This window comes from Cricetulus griseus, chromosome X (assembly GCF_003668045.3).
Source record: "Cricetulus griseus strain 17A/GY chromosome X, alternate assembly CriGri-PICRH-1.0, whole genome shotgun sequence".
NCBI lineage: Eukaryota > Metazoa > Chordata > Mammalia > Rodentia > Cricetidae > Cricetulus > Cricetulus griseus.
In genome coordinates, this window is record NC_048604.1 from 64,822,268 (window position 1) to 64,842,130 (window position 19,863).

Consider the following 19,863-nt stretch of genomic DNA (forward strand, 5'->3'; position numbering starts at 1 on the left):
TTATGTTAAAAATATCATAAGGAAACCAATTTTTTGGGATAGAGTCACATTATATAACACTGGCTGCTCTGGAACTTGCCTGGCCAGGCTGGTCTTAAACTTGGGACAATTCTGCCTCAGCTTATGCTGGTATTAAAATATGTGTTGCCACACCCAGTAAACCCATTATTTTATATGCTAATTTTAAAAGGAAAATAAATGAACAAAATAAAAAATAAAAATCAACAAAAGTATTAAAAAGTAGCTGGGCGGTGGTGGTGTACACCTTTGATTCCAGCACTCTCGAGGCAGAGACAGGCAGATCTCTGTGAGTTTGAGACCAGCCTGGTCTACAAGAGCTAGTTCTAGGACAGGCTCTAAAGCTACACAGAGAAACCCTGTCTCAAACAAACAAACAAACAAACAAACAAACAAACAAAAAGTATTAAAATGTTACATTAAAATATGTGGAACTGAGCATATAGCTCAATTGGTAGAGTGTTTGTCTAGCAAGTACTAGGCTCTCAATAGTGCATAAACCAGTAGTGATGGCCCATACCAGTAATCCCAGCATGTGAGAGATGGAGGTAGGAGGATCAGAAGTTCAAAGTGGTCCTCAGCTACATTGCTGGGCTATGTAAGACTCTGTTTCCATCCTCCTTTCCTATGAATATCCAACCCAACTCAAAAAACAATGCACCCAACAAAACCAAACAAACTCTAGTCCCAAACACAACAAAAGCACATCAGCACACTGAATTTTTGTTTTAAAACCTTACCTATTTTCTATCTACAAATGATACATATGCTATTCCTAAAAGACGAGAAGTTAACAATGAATGATAGCCAGGCGGTGGTGGCGCACGCCTTTAATCCCAGCACTCGGGAGGCAGAGGCAGGCGGATCTCTGTGAGCTTGGTCTACAAGAGCTAGTTCCAGGACAGCCTCCAAAGCCACAGAGAAACCCTGTCTCGAAAAAAACTGAAAAAAAAAAAAAAACCAATGAATGATAGATGATATGCCAACTGAATAGTCAACAGAGCTGGAGTGGTTATGTTAATATTAGAAAACAGAGACTTCCTAACAAGAACAAAAAGACAAAGGGGCAATTTAACAATGAAATTTGTAAATATAACTGGCAAGATATAACAATTTTAAGTGAGTACAGAACCTACAATTAAACATCCACATATGTTAACCAAAATAAAACAGAAAAGAATATAGAAGCAAATAAATATAATAGAAAACACTCCCTTCTCAACCACAGATACAATAACTATACAGAAGATTATCTGAGGTATGAAAGCCTTGTGCAGCACATTAAACAAATGGATCTGACATTTATAGATTGTTCCATCTTCTGAGTCCAGAAGGAACATCCTCTTCTAAGTACACATAGAACAATGTGATGGTTAACCTTGATTCCTGACTTGATTAGATTGAAGAGAGATTAGTAGGGCATTTGCAGAGGCAGTTAACTAAGGGGAAAAGCCCAGCTTGAATGTGAGCAATGGCACCACCCCATGAGCTACAAGTCCAGACAAAATGAGAAGGGGGATAAAGCAAGCCAATGAGCAAGGCAAGCTCTCTCTGCTTCCTGGTCTTGGAGTGAAGAATCTTTGCCACATGATCTATGATATGCACCCTCACTAGCATGTGGGCCTCACTAGTATTAGAATTTTATGAGAACATCTGTTAAGATAATGAGCTGAGGTTTATGTTGGTATAATTGCTACTTGGTTCGTATTTGTCACTAGAAAATGGATAATCCTTTTGTTACTTGCAACAATTAAAATTAATTTTCCCCATCCCTTTTATAATATACTCTCATTATAGGAAATTTTGGAGGTAATGGGAAAGCACAATGCAGAAAAAAATCACTGAGATATTTCATCTGAACATATCTAAACTATCATTTAAAAAAATACACTCCCAGTGGTGGTGGTACAGGCCTTCAATCCCAGCACTCAGGAAGTAGTAACAGGTGGATCTCTGTGAGTTGGTCTTCCAGACCAACACTGATCCCCCATTCCCACCCGAAGCTGCCTTGTCATGCTGCCCAAAGTGGAGATGGAAGCCCCAGGACTGGCCCAATGGCAGGGGGAACAGGGGTAGATGCCGGAAAACATGCAAGTGTCTCAATCAAAAATGATGAATTACTCCTATGATGAAGATCTCGAAGATCTATGTCCTGTATGTGGTGATAAAGTATCCAGGTACCATTATGGTCTCCTTACCTGTGGAAGCTACAAGGATTTTTTAAGCAAACAGTTCAAAACAATAAAAAAGTACACACGTATAGAAAACCAGAACTGCCAAATTGACAAAACACAAAGAAAAAGTAGTCCTTACTGTCAATTCCAAAAATGTCTAAGTGTTGGAATGAAGCTAGAATCCATAAGAGCTGACCACATTCGAAGAGGCAGAAATAAGTTTGCACCAATGTACAAGAGATACAGGGCCTTCAAGCAACAGAAGAAAGCCATCATTTGTGCCAATGGACTTAAGCAGTAAGCCATCTCTCAGGTGATCCAAGCAATGCCTTCGGACCTGACCATCTCCTCTGCAATTCAGAACATTCATTCTGCTTTTAAAGGCTTACCTCTGAAGCATGCTGCCTTGCCTCCCACAGACTATGACAGAAGTCCCTTTGTCACATCTTCCATTAACATGACAATGCCATCTCATGACAGTCTGCAAGGTTACCAACCATATGGTAACATCAAGTCTGAGCACCCAGATCCCTACAGGTTCTCTACAAGAGCAATATACCCCATAACATCTGAAGCATCTCTCCAGCCTCCTTACCTTCTCTTTTAAGTTTACTTTTATTTTGTGGTGTTGGGAGAAGGGATCCAGGACATCCCATAGGTTAAGGAAATATTCTACCACTGAGAAACTCAAAAATGACCTTTTAACTTTTATAGATTTTGGTTGTGTCTTCCAAGCTTTTTTCTCTTAAATATTTTAAATATAATTCTTCTTTCTTTCCCCCTTGTATTAATTTTTAGGTTAGCATACAAACTAACAAATGGATTTCACTGTGGCATCTTCATACATATATGTCTTTATACATTGCTCTTATTCATCTCCCACTCCACTGCCCTCCTAAGTGTTCCCTCTCACATTATTTTGAGACATGATCTCTCTGTTATGTACCTCTGGCTGTTCTGGAACACACTATGAAGATCAGGGTGGACTTGAACTCACAGAGAGCCACCTACTTCTGTTTCTTCTTTAGTGCTGGGATTAAAGCACTATACCCAGGTATTCACTGAGTTTAATTAGTGTTCTTGGGATATTTTGGCAAAGAATGTGGGTACTGTGGATTGAAGTTTCTGTTCCGCCTGGTTTTGCAGCTGTTTAGTCCCAAATAAACATACAGAGGCTTATATTAATTATAAACTGTTTGGCTGATGGTTCAGTCTTCTTATTGGCTAGCTCTCTCTTAATTATTAACCCATTTCTATTAATCTATGCACCTTCACATAGTTTTAGCCTACTAGAGAATGCATTCTCCAGTAGCTACATGACATCATGTACCTTCCCTGTAGCTACATAACATCTCTCTGACTCCGCCTACTATCTTTCTCTATCCCTGTTTGGATTTCCCGCCTGGCTAAATCCTGCCTGTCCATTAGATTAAACAGCTTTATTCATCAATGGGTAAGAGAAACATATATTCACAACCTACAGAAGGATATCCCCCATCATCACGCTGGGCACCAAAATATAAAAGGAGTTCTTAATTGGTCTAAATAATAAAAACTCAGAGTCAGATAAAGGGAAAATGCTGGGAGATAAGAGAGAAGGAGCAAGTCACAGCCATACCTTACCTCCTAGCGTCTTAGCAACAACAAAGCAAATTCCTGTTTCTAGTGCTCATATCCTCTCTTTGCCCAGCCATATCACTTCCTGTCTGTCTGCACAGACCTCTAGACTTCTATGGTTAGCTAGTGGCAAGCTCCATTCTCTAATCTTCAGACAGGCTTTATTTGTACAAGCAAGATATCACTGTAAATACAATACACCTGGATGACCCCGCCCACCTAACAACAGGTGGGGCACACACAGGAAAACTTGCCAAGTCATCACTACGTCACCCACCATGCATTGCTGTCTGCGTGAGGACTCTGCGCATGTGCGAAACCCCAGTGCACATGTGCAACCTTCCCTTTAAAAGGTCTATCTTTCTCTCTCTCGTTGGCTCCTCTCCGGTTGACTGACAACCCAGCTCTATCTCCTCCCCTCCTCTTCATGTAAATAAACTCCACGTGGGTTGTTCATCCATTGTTCCTTTCTTTTTTCTTTTTTTTTTTTTTTTGGTTTTTTGAGATAGGGTTTCTCTGTGGCTTTGGAGACTGTCCTGGAACTAGCTCTTGTAGACCAGGCTGGTCTCAAACTCCCGAGTGCTGGAACCATTGTTCCTTTCTTTATATCAGCAGCTGCAGCTTAAACAAAAGAATAACAATCACCACAGCGAACTTTTTGCCTTTGTCCTAAAAATCTGCCTAAGGATAAACTGAAGAGTTTTGGATTAATGTCATTGACAAAAGAGATTTCAAGACAGCCTAGGATTGACCCATATTGCTATTTGTAATCACTCTTCTGTATATAATGAAAAGGAGCATGTTCTAACTTCGGCAAGCAGCAAAACTTGGCAACTTCAGCCGTGTGATTCTGGCTTTAGAGTCAAAGATACAAGAAAGGGGTTGAGGATTCTCCCTCCATGGCTAAGGAAAGCCACTGAGACCAGGTGTGTAGCAGGATTGTCCCTGAGTGGAGCTCTAGAGAGGCCATTGCATGAAGGTGTAAAAGTAAAGACTGGATTGCCTTGGAGACCCCAAAATGTTAGAGATGCCAGAGATTTGGGATACCTGCTGAGGAAAGCTGCTAACAGGAAGTGGAACCAGTCTAAGAAAAAGAAGTGTGTTACAGTCGACAAACTGAATGGAGTTGGAGACTTGAAGAGTGCTTTGACATCAGGCATGGAGATGCAGAGTTTGGAGTTTGCCCAGCTGGTTTCAGTCTTGCTTTGGTCCAGTATTTCCTCACTATGTTCCCTTTCATTCATTTTAAAATGGCAACATATATTCTGTGCCATAATATGTTGGAAGTATGTGATCTGCTTTTTATTTTTATTTCAGAGGTGGCTATAGTTAGAAGGTTGCCATGAGCCAGACACTGGTGGTACACGCCTTTGATCCCAGCTCTAGGGAGGCTGAGGCAGGTGGATCTCTGAGTTTTAGGCCAGCCTGGTGTACAGAGTGAGTTCCAGAACAGCCAAGTATACACAAAGAAACCCTGTCTCAGAAAGAGAGAGAGAGAGAGAGAGAGAGAGAGAGAGAGAGAGCGAGAGAGCCATGAGTCTCAGAAGAGACTTTGAACTTTTAAACAATGTTGGACTGTGACAGACTATGGAGACTTTTGAAGTTGGACTAAATGCATTTTGCATTATGATATGGTTACAAGCCTATGTGGGTCAGTGGTGGAATGTGGTGTTTTGAATAAAATGACCCCATTGTCTCATATATTTGAGTGTTTAGTCACCAGGGAGTGGTACTACTTGAAAGGATTACAACTATTATGAGGTGTGGTCTTGCTGGAGTAGGTGTGACTTTGTTGGAAGTGTGTAACTGGGCTTTGAGATCTCAAAAGCCCAAACCAGGCACAGTGTCATCTATTCCTCTCACTCTGCCTATGAACCAGGATGTAGTTCTCAGCTACTGTTCCAGGGTCTGCCTGAATGCTGCCATGCTCCCCAACATGATGATAATGGACCAGTGTCTGAAACTGTAAGCTAGCCCCCAATTAAATGCTTTCTGTTATACTAGTTGCTTTGGTGGCTCTTCACAGCAACTAGAACAGTGAGTAAGACAGACTGTGTCCTGTAGACTTTCTAGAAGTTAAATTTCTGAGTTAAAAACAATATTTTCACATGGTATGGGGTTTGTGAAGGTGCTTATTGAAAACTATGAATACCTACCTATTTGTTTATTTGATTTTCTGTCTTATAGGTAGTTTACATTGTCTTTTTCCCCCAAACAAACAAAAATTAACAAGTTCCATATTTCTGGATAAGCATCTAAGTAACATGTGTGCTGCTTTTCGTGGCCATTTGAAGAAAGTTATCAAGAAGTTATTCACTGATAATTTTTTCCTTAAAACACTATAATTGGAAAACTATATTATCATGACTGAATGTGATTATATTTACAAGTAATTCAATACAATTTGTTAGCCATCCTTTAACAGCAAAGAAATTATCTTTCTTATGATTCAAAAACATAGTTATTTTACATTTAAAAATTTTGAGCCGGGCAGTGGTGGCACATGCCTTTAATCCCAGCACTCAGCAGGCAGAGGCAGGTGATTCTCTATAAGGTTGAGGCTAGCCTTGTCTACAAATCAAATTACAGGACAGCCAGAGCTGTTACATAGAGAAACATTGTTTCAAAAGCAAAACAAAACAAAAATTTCTGTGACTGCAGTTTTATTACTAAGACGTTCCTTGGCCAGAAGAGATAGCTCAACAGATAAACTGCTTGCCACAAAAACCTGAGGACCTAGAACTCACATGAATGTTGAAGGCAAGAATTAACTCTACAAAATGTCTTCTGATCTCTCCAGTGGTACAGTGTGGAATGTGTGCTCATACACAGTAAGTATAATAAATAAAATGAAAAGATGTTTATTTGTACAACAGGTCATTTGAAGTTTATTATTGCAGGGCTCAGGAGCTAGCTGTGTAGTTAAAGTGCTTGCCGCACAAGCATGGGGGTGGGAGGCAGTGAGAGGGTGGGGAGCATGTGGTGGGGTTGGGAGCTACTTGAGTCAGATCCCCAGGAGCAAAGTTAAAAATATGGGTGTGGTTGTAATTCCTGAGATAGACAAGCAAAGACAGTTGGATCCCTGGGGCTCACTAACCAACCAGCCTAGCCTACTCTGTGATCTCCAGGATGTGAGACCCTATTTCAGAAAACAAGATGCCATGGAACAAATGGTGACTGAGGAATGACACCTGAGGTTGTCCTCTGGCATCCCCATGCACAATAGTGCACACATGTGTACCCACAGGAGCATGCATTCACAGGCATACACCCCCACATACAAAGCTGTTTAGTGTCTAGAAATTATCGCCAAGGGCTAGTTCAAAAAATAATGGAGAGGCTGAGGGTTGTAGCTCAGTAATAGATACAGGCCCTGGGTCCATCCTCAGATCTATACACACACACACACACACACACACACACACACACACACACACACACACACGTTGATGAATACAAAATAGGTGGACATCAGTACCAACTATCTCTATGTTAAACATTTCAATTCAAGCTGAGTATATTAGTGCACACCTATAATCCCCATAGGTGGTAGCTGGTGGTAGAAGGTAGAGAGAGGACCACTGATGCAAATTTGAGGACAGACTGAACTATAGAGTAAAACCCTATTTAAAAACCAAAGAGCCTTCCGGGTGTTGGTCATGCACGCCTTTAATTCCAGCACTCCAGAGGCAGAGGCAGGCGGATCTAGTGAGTACAAGGCCAGCCTGGTCTCCAGAGCGAGTGCCAGGATAAGCTCCAAAGCTACACAAAGAAACTCTGTCTCGAAAAATCAAAAAAAAAAAAAAACAAACAAAAAAACAAAAACAAAAAAAAAACAAAAAAACCCCAACCAACCAAACAACAAACAAAACACAAAAAACAAAGAGCCCAAACAACCCAGAATGGTGGCAAATGTCTGTAACCCCAGTGCCCTTGAGTCTCAGGCAAGACGACCAAGAGTTCAAGACAATCCTTTGCACTGTTACAGTTTCTTTTCCTCTTGATGTGACAAAATACCCTAACAAATGCAACTTAAGAAAGGGTTTAGTTTATAATTCAATGTTACAGTCCGTCATTGGTGGGAAGACAAAGTCACAAGAACTTGAAACAATTGGTTACATCACATCTGCAGTCAGGAGCAGACGGAAATGAATTAATGTATGCATGCTAGGGCTCAGCTCAATTTCTTCGTTCTTACTCAGTTCATTAATCACCAGCCTTGGAAATTGTGCCACCCACAGTGGGCAAGTCTTTCTTCCCCAATTAACAAAATCAAGATAATTCCCTACAGATATCCCTAGAGGCCCTGCTCCAAGGAGATTCTAGATGTGTCAAAATGACAATTAAAAGTAACCTTCACAGCCACATAGTGAGTTTGAGGCCTCTCAGGGCTACACGAAAATTTGTATCAAAAAACAAAATAAACATTCCCAGTGGAAGGAAGGAGTCGGGCAGTGGTGGTGCATGCTTTTAAACACAGCACTTGGGAGACATACATCGGTGGATCTCAGGAAGTTTGAGGCCAGCTTAGTCTACAGAGCAAGTTCTAGGACACCCAGAGCTACACAGAGAAACCCTGTTTCCAAAAACCAAAATCCCCCAAACTAAACCAAAACCAACCAACCAGCCACCACCACTATCCAACAACCCCCCCAAAACAAACAAAAATTAATTCAGATTAAAATAATAGACTATTTACTATTTTTCCATTGTCTGTTAGATAGCAAGCATATTTGTTGTGTTGAAATGGATCATTCAGGTTAGCTCTATTTCTCAAGGAGAAAGAACAGGACTCCTGTGAATTGTGTTAAAGTGATGTTTAACATACTAAATATAAAAGAGAATATTGTTGAACAACAGGTTGATTTCTACAGTTGGTAGTGGATCTTGAACATTTAAAAATGATTTGAAATTTCATACATTTCTGTTCATTAAAAAATTATGCTAGAGGTAAGAGAGACAGACGGCTTCATGGTTATGATCTTGCTGTTCCCATAACCCACATCAATCGAGCAGTTCAAAGCTGCTTGTAACTCCAGTTCCAGGGAATCCAACACTGTCATCTGGAATTTGAGGACTTGTGCATATACATATATCTAAGCACTCAAATACATATGCAAAATAAAAGAAATCTTTAAAAGCTATGCTAGTCAACAAGGTGTAGTGGTGCATACCTTTAATTTCAGTACTCAAGAGAGGCAGAGGCAGGTGGATCTCTATGAGTTCAAGGTCAGCCTGATCTACATAGTGAGTTCCAGGACAGCCAGGGCTACACAGTGAAACCCTGACTCAAAAACTGAGAAAAAGAATTATGCTAGTCTGATTATCAGAATGCATTATTTGAAAAGAGGATTCCTCTTGCCATTCTAGTACAAAACTACAACCCTGACATCTAAGCATGACTGAAGCTGTTGCATATTTCACGAAAAATAAATAGAACAAACAAAATAAATAGAATGAACATGTGTTGCAGAATAAATGTGGGCACAAAATTGGAAACTGCTAATTTAGAAAACCGATTTGTGATTTTCAGAGATTATGAATGAAGAATGAAATGAGGAGAAAAACAATTTAGATAGGTTGGCTTGTGAGCTATACCCCCAATCACATCAGATTGAAGTAATGGTTGATCTGTGTGTAACAGTTTCAAGTTTGTTCAATATCAAAATAATTGTATTCTAACGTCTGGCAGATCATATATGTATAAGTATCTGTAAGTAACCATAAGTGTTATGGGACACATCTGTTTTCTAAGCACCTGGGAGGCAACAAGGTCACTGCAAGTTTGAGGCTAGCCTTGCCTACACAATGAGTTGCAGTCTAGTCAGTACTGCACAGTGAGACCGTTTCTCACTCCCTTCCCCAATAGGTAAAAACACACAGCACATATGTGTAAGCACGTTGGCAAGTGAAGATTATACATAAAACATAGGAGAGAAATAGAGGACATTACAAAATAAAGGGAAGAAAATACTTGTATTTTGGATGGTTTATAGAGATTTATGATTAAGAGCATGGGATTGGGGACATAGCTTATTGATAAACTATTTACTTAGCCTGCACAAAATATTGGGTTCAAAGAGTGTATGTCTTTGAGTGTTTGGTTGAATGTGAAATTTGTGCTTTGGTTTCCTCACCTCAAAAATATTGGATCTGCCTACTTTGGAGGGTGTGAGCATTGCCTGAGATAATTCAGATAAAGGATCAGCATAGTGGTCGACATATAGTAAATTCTCAATAAACGTAAATGGGTTGTTACTGTTTCATCAGTTAGATGGAGGTAAAGAGGATGAACCAAAAGAGCGTTTTCGGGATAAAGTCAACATACATCCCTGGTACTTTGGGGTCAGCTGGGAATGAACTGGACCTTCTATGAAAAGGTGGAGGGGATCAAATGACGTCGACCGCCTTAGCAACAGGCCCCCAAAGAAGGTGAATTCCCGTAGCCAATAAGACGCCGAGCTCTGGCAAGGGTAGCCAATAGATGACAGAAAGAGGGAGAGGGAGGACGCGCCAATTCTCCGGCTCGAGCCTCGGCCCAACAAAATGGCGTCGGCGGCGGCGTCGCTTTGTTTCCGCGGCTCCTGCGGCGGCGGCAGTGGTAGCGGCCTTTGAGCTGTGGGGAGGATCCAGCAGCAGCTGCGGTGACTACTAAGATTCCAGTACTTTTCGTTCAGGATCGGGCACTGGGGAACGAGGAACGGTACCCAAGGGTTGCCGAAGCCAAGCAGGCGTCCGAGCCAAAAACATGACCGCTGAGCCCATGAGGTAAAACGCAAGCCCTTGTCACGGGCCCCGGCGTTCTGCTCCCGGGAGCCTTCCACTCGAGTGGGGTGTTTGCAAAGACGTGCGCTAGGCGCCCTAGGCCCGCGCGCGGCTTCGCGGTCAGCGGCATCGTTTTCCCTCTAGGTGAGCGGGGCTGGGGGAGTGTGGTGGGAAGCCCCAAGCGGGGCTAGGGGTGTGTGTCGGGGGCGGCCTGCGGCGCGCTTGCTTTCTCCACCTCCCGCCTGCGCGGACTCGGGAGCCTTAGGCTCCCGCCTCCGTGCGGGTAGCGTCGAGGCCAGGGAGTCGCGGGTGCTGGGCGCTTGCGGTCATTCTTCCTAATCTTTGGGCCTAACGACTGCTTGGGGAAGGAGGGGGAGGGGAGTGGAGGGGGAGGGGCGGCGGGAGGAAGTGAGATCCTGGGACGAGCTCCCTCAAAGGGCCGTCGCCACGAGGAATACTGGGCTCCCCACAGCTGTGGGAGACGAGCTTTCGAGGTTGGAGGTCAAGGAAGGTGTCTCAAAAGGTATTTTAGCTTCTTTCTCAATCCAAATCCTGGAGGAGATCCTGGGATTTTTCCCCCCGGGCGGCGGCGGGGGAGGGGGGACAGGCTAACGCTTTTGCTTTCTGAGAAGCCCGGTATACTACTTTTGGTGAAGTCCAGTCTTTAGTGGGACATCAGTTGTTTCCTCCGTGTTTGGGGCATATATTTCGAGAAGTAGTTAGATCATGTTTTTATTTATTTGTTCCACTAGGGATGGGAAGCCGGTTAACAGGGATTCACCAGAGAAGTAAGATTTATTGCCAAGGTAGCTGTGCCTGGCAGGCCATATCTTAACCAATCAAACGTTTATTAGATTGAGGCTGTTTTTCACGTTTCCGTTTTGCTTCTTGACAGTTGTGAGTAGTTAATCTGAAGCGTATATCGCTTTTATGCAGATACCTTGCTTTGTGTGCCGTTTGATATTTGACTTTTCATCCGAAGTGTGAATTGTGATTTTTCTACTCAGATGAGATGTGTGCTTGGTGCCTAGTGGCAAAATAAAATTATAGGTAGCGTGGGTCATAATTGCATTTGTAGTTGGCAAAATGTGTCTTTCAGTTACTACTAGGACAGCATGTTTTTAGAGCACTTGAGATTGTAGAATTTGAGAGTGAGCCTATCAGCCTATTTTCTACATTAACAAACAGCGCATAGATGCGCTACTCGTTTTACTTAAGGGAAATGTACTTTAGTTCTTAACATACAGGCCCTTAGTTGTGTAAAGATAATTGCCTTGCTTTGTGAATTTGCGTTAATTGGCCCAAATGAAACAGATCTTTATGGGGTATTGGGAAGTATTGGCTGGTTATTATCAGACATTCATGTTCACTTATTTGAATGGTGTACCTTACAGTTCTATATGACTTCTAGATTTTAGTTAGTTTCTTATTTAGTTGTCTGTATTTAAAACCATAGTTGTGCTTTTGTGGAGGGTGAAGCTGTGGAGACTCAAGGATTTGAAACCAGCCTGTCTGAAAACTAAAAATTCCCGAACAGAAAACATAGGTGTTGCCTGTAGCCCCTACTGATCAAGACCTGAGGCAGAACAGTCTTGGATCTCACAAGTTCAAGTCAGGTCTGGTCAACATCTAAGATTGTATCAAAAAGAAACAACTATGTATAGGTTCCACTTGTGTTTTCGCCTTTTCTCTTTGCTATTGTTTCCTTTTTTGTTTTTGTTTTTGAGACAGGATCTCACCTAAACCAAACTGACCTTGAACTGTATATTGAAGGATGATCGTAAACTTCCCAGAGCTGACATTACATGTCACCATGCTGGGTTTTGCTGGCCTGGGGGATTTAACCCAGGACTTTTGTACTTGCTACCAGCTGAGCTATCACCCTTCCGATTCTCTTATCCTGGCACTCGCTCTGGAGACCAGGCTGGCCTGGAACTCACAGATATCCCTCTGCTTCTCTGCTTCTCTGCCTCTCTGCCTCTCTCTCTGCCTCTGCCTTCTGAGTGCTGGGATTAAAGGCATGCGGCGTGATTTTTTTTTGAAGATTTATTTATTATGTATACAAAATTCTGCTTCCATGTACACCAGAAGAGGGCATCAGATCTCATAATGGATGGTTGTGAGCCACCATGTGGTTGCTGGGAATTGAACTCAGGACCTCTGGAAGAGCAGTCAGTGCTCTTAACCTCTGAGCCATCTCTCCAGCCCGGTGGTGTGTGTTTTATTTTGAAACAGTTTCCTTAAATTGAGCAGGCTGGTCTTTAATTCCTAGGCACAGTAGATCTTCCTGTTTCTGTTTTTCCACTATCTGGTAGTACCAAATAATATTTGACATAACAACCTCAGGAAGCTCCTCTCCCTTTCTTTAGGATGAAGAAATTATGCATATTACCTTATGCAGGGTTTTTGTTTATTTGTTTTACTGGCTTTGAGGGTTTTTTTTTAGATCTTGGTGATGGTAATAATCATAACTAAAATTGAGGACTTGTCCTTACATAATTAACAAAATTTAAAGTAACATTTATTTACTGTGTGTGTATGTGTGTGACTTAGAGGGATCAGAGAGTGTTCTCTGTTCTCCCCTTTCACCATGTGGGTTCAGGGGATAGGGCTCAGGTCCTCAGTCTTGGCAGCAAACACCTTTATCCACTGAGCCATCTTGGCAGGCCACGGTTTATTTTTATTTTAAAGATGTCTCATTTTTATTTATGTGTTTGTATATGTATATGCATATAGATGTGTGTTTGTGTGCTTGAGGCCTGTTTTAGTCACTGTTCGGTTACTGTGAAGAGACACCATGACCATGGCAACTCTGATGTAAACGTTTGATTGGGAGTTTGCTTACCGTTTCAGAGGGTTAGTTCATTATCATCGTGGTGAGGATCACTCTTCCGATCTCCAACTCCTTTCAGCCTTGTTGACAGCAACTCACTTCTCTCTCTTGGGCTGCTTCTACTCCCTGTTAGCAGCTCTCCTTGGCAGGTGTTCCATGGCTCTGGCATTTCTAACATCTTGGGGTCTCCAGGGCAATCCAGGTTTCACCTTTACAGCTTCACACAATGGCCTTTCTAGGCCTTCATTCAAGGACACCCCTGGCACATGACTGGCCTCAGTGGCTTTCCTTAGTCATCAGGAAGATTCCACAACCCCTTTCTTGTATCCTTTACTGTAAAGCGAGAACCACATGGCCAAAGCTTTCAAGTTCATTACACTTCCTGGTGCTCCTTTCTCCTGAAACTGTGTATTTTGTGTTTCTTTTGTCCAACTTGCTCATTTTCATTATAGATATGCATAAGAGTGATTGCTAATAATCACACTAGGCCAGTCCAGTCAATATTAGTCTGTCTTGAAATCCCTTCTGCCAATTTATTTTCAGGTGGATTTTTAGGACAAGGCAAAAAAAGTACCCACATTTTTTGCTGAAATTTCACAAGAATGGTCACTAGACCACTTACTAATATTCTTCCCCTCTGAAACTTCTTGAGCTGGGCGCTCCTCGTAGTTCACATCTTCCTTAGCATTGTCTTCCAAGCTCCAAATGGCCCATTAACCCCTGCTTAAAGTGTCCAACCAATTTTTAGTACAAAGTCTTCCATATTCCTCCAACAAACAGCATGGTCAGACCTGTTAGAGCAATACCTCAGTCCCTGGTACTAACTTATTCTTTTTAAAATTTATAGTCATTTCATGTGACTTGGTGTTTTACTTATGTATACCTGTGTGGGAGTGTTGGATCTCCTGGAGCTGGAGTTACAGACAGTTGTGAGCTGCCATGTGGGTGCTGGGAATTGAACCTGGGTCCTCTGGAAGAGACGCTAGTACCAACCCTGTTCTGTTGCTGTGAAGAGATACCACAAGCACAGCATCTCTTTAATTGGGGGGCTTGTTTACAGTTTCAGAGGGTTAGTCCATTATCATGGTGGGAGCATGGCAGCACTCATAGTGCTAGGGCAGTAGCAGAGACGGGAAGGGAGAAGGGAGGGAGTGGGAGAGAGGGAAGACAGACACTGGGCTTGCCTTGGGCTTTTCAAACCTCCAGCAAGGCCACACCTCCTAGTCCTTCTCAAATAGTGTCACTCCCTTATGACTGTCTGAATATGAACTTATGTGGGCCACTCTTGCTCAAAGCACCACAAGGCCAGAAAAGGAGGGCATTGGGTCCCTTGAAGCTGGAGTTACAGGCATTTTTGAACCACCTGACAATGGGTTTGGGGATTCAAACTCTGCTCTTCTTCAGGAGCTCTTAAGTGCTGATGTATACAAGATCCAGTTTGTATAGTTGGAAAAATTTTGAGAATACTACTTCATCTTCCCCATTTTGCTGGTGAGGAAATGGAGAGAGAAATTGATTGAAGTTTTACAAGTTGTAATTAGTGGAGCTGGGATTCTACCCAGTCTTAACTCAGCTTATATTCTGTTCTTTTCTTTTTGGTTGAGACAAGGTCTCATTATGTGCCCATGATAGTCTTGAACTGGTTGGTAGTCTAGGCTGATTTGTTATTATTGTACATGTGGATCTCTGTGAATTCAAGGCCAACTTGCTCTACACTGTGAGCTCTAGAACAGTCAGCACCACACAGAGAAACCCTGTATCGAAAACCAAAACTGTCAGACAGCGGCGGTGGTGGCAGCGCATGCCTTTAATCCTAGCACTCGGGTGGCAGAGGCAGGAGGATCTCTGTGAGTTCGAGACCAGCCTGGTCAAAAGAGCTAGTTCCAGGACAGCCTCCAAAGCAATATAGAGAAACCCTGTCTCGAAAATACAAAAAAAAAGAAAGCAAAAAGAAAAACAAAACCACAAAAAAAGGAAAAAAAAAATGAAAGAAAAAAGCCCCCCCTAACAAACAAACAAACCACACATATAAATGTAGGGTGTTAATAAAACTGCTTCCCTCGCTATGGCTATGGCTATAGAAGAATTCCATGAGGGTACTAAGAACTCTCTCAGGCTGAAATGTTACTAATCTCCCTAATAATAATGATCACAGTTATAGAAGAACCAAGCCCACAATGCCAAAGCAGTTAATCTCAATCCCAATTTTTCCATTGTTCCACCCTTTCCAGCTTGATTATCTTTTAATGTGAAACAAATATAATATGGGCAGCTATATTTTATCATTAACTTGATATTTGTGTAGTAATTCCAGATGTTTTTCTTCTTCAGAACTTTCTTAGGTTGGAGAAAAGCTTACTTCTAATTTTATTTGTGCTTTAAAAATCCAGAAATGTTTTAGGGCTTTGTCGTAGAAAAACTGCCCAATAGGCAAGAGCCAGAGGAAGGAAAATTAAACTGATGACCTGGCTAAATCATACACTGAGTAATCAATGGTTCAGCTTTTAAGAGCCTTTTAAATTTTTTTTAAATTTTTTATTTTTAAGACAGGCTCTCACACTATAGCTCTGGGTGGCCTCAAACTCATATAGGTTGGTCCCTCCCAAGTGCTGGCCATTTTTTTTAATGTTTTTTGTTTTAAGGGAGTCTCACTGTGTAGCCCAGGCTGTCCCCAAGCTCTCCACGCTTCTACCCTAGCTTTCAGAGTAGTTGGAATTCCAGACTTCTCACTTGGCTTTTAGTCTCTTAACCATTTTCCCCGTTTGAGATAGGATTTCTCTATGTAACAGCCCTGGCTGTCCTGAAACTAACTCTGTAGACCAGGCTGGACTTGAATTTACAGAGATTTGCCTGCCTCTGCCTCCGGAGTGCTGGGGTTAAAAGGCCTTCGCTATCACACCTGGTGGCTGTTTTATTTTAAAACATTAGATTGTTTCAAGTTTTTGACATTATTGAAAATGAGCATCTGATCAACTAATAAACTTGTATATTGGAATTGAGATCTTGATATTGAGAGGTTTGATGGTACAGAGATTTTTTTTTTTTTGTTACTTTGTTTTGTTTTTCAAGACAGGGTTTCTCTGTATTGCTTTGGAGGTTGTCCTGGAACTCACTCTGTAGACCAGGCTGACCTCGAATTCACAGAGATACACCTGCTTCTGCCTCCTGAGTGCTGGGATTAAAGGCGTGAGCCCCCAACGCCCGGCGATGGTACAGAGATTTCATAGAACATGTCGTTCTAATCCTTTTGCCAACTGATTATTTGAAATGCAGACTGCTGAGTAATGTGTTATTCCCTCCACCCAGCCTTGGGGACCCAGCCCAGGGCTAGATAAGCATTCTACCACTGAGTTACAACTCCAGCTGTTTCTGCTTGACTCGAAAGGAAAAGTGCCTAGGATTTTTTCCCCCAAGGGTAATTTACTACTAAAAGACACATTGCCATCCATGTACCAGGTACATACAAAAAAGTTGTAAATTTGTCCTTGGTTCCACAATGATCAAGAAAAACATTAAAATCTCTGATCAAACAAGGTATGCAAGGAGTTTCATGTTATTGGGTTCATTTGTTAAAATAATAAGAGCAAAGTAGCTTACTCGAATATAAAGATAAGAGCCCAATGATCATGCCACTAATGGAGAAAGAGAATATTTTCCCAGAACCAGTGTTGTCCTCCAGACCGTCCCCAGTTTATGTCAACTAGAACAGAACATTGGCAGTTTAGTTTGAAAAGAAGCACAATATGCTTGTGCATATACAACATTACTTTCTGTACAATAAAGGAATGGGGAAGGGGAATGAAAGAATAGAGAAAACTAGGCTGTCATAATGTCGTGGGACCAAATTTTGGCTTTTAATTTTTATTTTCTGGCTTTGTAACAAAATTCTGGAGTAAAGTAGCAGTCTCCTTTATAGAAGATAGCTCCTGTGGGTTGCTGTCATGCATCAGTCCTATATTTGTCCTCCATTTGCAATTGTGCAGGTGGAACTGTTTCATTGATTGGTTGTCCATCAGACCAGGAACTGATCTGCACATTAATAAAGCCGTTGTTCATAATAGGCTTTCTGTGGCTTACCATATGGCGTAGGCCCCTTTATCTTTCACTTCACCATAGAGCCACCCTGGCCCAGAGCAGCTTCAGATGAATATGACTGTTGTTCTCAGTCTTGACTCCTTTGATTTTTCTCATCTGCCATCGTGAGAGCTGCCTCACAAAAGAGGCCCAGGTCCACACTGAAATAACACAAAAGTGGCAGAAGGAGGTGGCAGTAGTGAGTCACTAGACCTAACCCCATTTACCTACCTACCTACCTACCTACCTAATTTATTCACTCATTCTATTTACATAATTACTATTAATAATGTGGGTCTGTGTGTGTGAGAGTGGGTATGTGCTCATGAGTGTGGTGCCTGCATAGGCCAGAGGTGTTGGATCTCCCTGGAATTGGAGTTACAAGTGGCTATGAGCCACCTGATGTGGATGCTTGGATTTGAACTCAGATCTTCTGGAAGAGCACTATGTGATGCTTTTAAACAATGAGCTGTATCTCTACCCCCACCCCCCATTTTAGACAAGGTCTTACTGTGTAACCATGGCTGGTTTGGAACTCGTTATGTAGACCAGGCTGGTGTCAGACTCAGAGAGTCTGCTTGCACCTGCCTTCCAAATGCTGGGGTTAAAGGCATGTGCTACCACATTGACTAGTCTTTTTTTCTGTGTTTTTTTGAGACAGTGTTTCTCTGTGGCTTTGGAGGCAGTCCTGGAACTAGCTCTTGCTGACCGGACTGGTCTGGAACTCACAGAGATCCACCTGCTTCTGCCTCCTTCCTGAGTGCTGGGACTAAAGGTGTGCACCCCCACCGCCTGGTAACACATTGACTAGTCTTAAGGTAGAAGTCTGAATGGAAGGATGTTAGTTAATGTCTGAGAAAGTGTCTGGTAAGGTGATAGTTACCAAGGAATTGGATAGTAACCCAATATTTTAAATATGTTAGCTGGGTAATTACTGTATTTCAACAATGTGAAAAATGTTAAGCCAGGTTTGTGTGTGTGTGTGTGTGTGTGTGTGTGTGTGTGTGTGTGTGTGTGTGCATTTGCAAAATTTAGAAGGATTTTGCAAACATTAAAGTATCAGTTACTTGATTATGTTCTGGTTTGGGATGAAAAGAAAGACAGGGTTAGGCCTGGGCACATAGGCCTATAATCCCATCTACTGGGGAAGCTGAGGTAGGAAGTTTTCAAGTTTAAGGCTAGTCAGGGTTACAGAACTAATTCAGAGCCAATCTCTGCAACTGAGTGAGACCCTGCCTCAAAATGAACAAGTAAAAAGAGGGCAATGAAGATAGGGCAGTGGTAAAGCCCTTCCATGGTTTGAGTGAATAGGCTCTGGGGGTTCAATCCCTAGTACTGCAAAAAATTGTCACCCTAATTTTTCAGACACTGGTCTCATGTAACCTAGGCTGAGGTCAGACTCCTTGTACTTACCCTCCTCCCCCAAGTGCTGTCTTCATTTTTGTTTGTTTTCTTTTTGAGACAGGGTCTCTCTCTCACTATGTAACCCTGGTTGTCCTGGAACTCACTCTGTAGACCTGGCTGGCCTCAAACTCAAAGAGATCCACTGACCTACCTCTGATTCCCGAGTGCTGGGAGTAAAGGTTTGTACCACCACTGGACAATGACAGGCATTTTTTACCACACCAGCTTTAACCTTGATTTTGATCAGGCTAGGTTTTGGCAGCCTTTGCTGTAGTTGGTCATGGAGTTGTCTGTTATATATTGTAGTTCTGTTTAGATAAGTACGTGTAGTACATACATAAGAGTATTTCTGTCTGGGTGTGGTGGTACATACCTGTCTGTAATCCCAGTTACTTCAAGGCAGATGAGACAGGAGGATTATGAATTCTAGGCAAAAACCTGTCTTCATGGTAAGACACTGTCTCAAAAAGCAAAACGAAAGAAAATAATATTTCTGAACGGATGTAGGCATGTGAGGGAATATTTTTGAGACATAATATGGCTGTATAGCCCATGCTAGCTTTGAAACTACTGTGCAGCCCAGGTTGTCCTCCAATTCCTGTCTCATTGTCACAAGTTGTAGGATCTTAAGCTTTTGTCACTCTGTTCAGCATAACAATAGGACTTACCAGTGAAATCTTTGGGATCTTTTTAATTTTGAGATTGTAAAGAGGTTCTAAATCTTAATAGTTTGAAGTCTGCTGTGAACTGACTCAAGCCTGAATTTTCTAGTCACTTAGCTACATCTTTTTTGTTTGTTTTTTGAGACAGGGTTTTTCTGTAGCTTTGGAGCCTGACCTGGAACTCGATCTGTAGACCAGGCTGGTTCGAACTCACAGAGATCCACCTGCCTCTGTCTCCCGAGTGCTGGGATTAAAGGTGAGTGCCACCACTGCCCGGCCTCACATAGTTACATCTTATTCATGATTGTATGAGCTT

The 19,863-nt window shown here is 42.1% G+C and overlaps 1 protein-coding gene across 12 annotated transcripts in view; it reads left to right on the top strand.

Annotated features, from left to right (window-relative positions):
• Nucleotides 1-10,322: 10,322 nt before the first annotated feature.
• Nucleotides 10,323-19,863, top strand: part of Atrx (ATRX chromatin remodeler) — a 141,492-nt gene continuing 131,951 nt past the window's right edge. For 6 of the 12 annotated variants that reach the window (XM_035450023.1, XM_027432908.2, XM_027432903.2 and 3 more), the window contains exon 1: nt 10,324-10,577. Coding sequence is in view for 4 of the 12 variants with exons in the window: in XM_027432903.2 (XP_027288704.1) it covers nt 10,558-10,577 (20 nt within the window). In the remaining 8 variants the exon portion in view is untranslated. The other 6 variants (XM_027432906.2, XM_027432907.2, XM_027432904.1 and 3 more) reach the window with 5 other exon arrangements.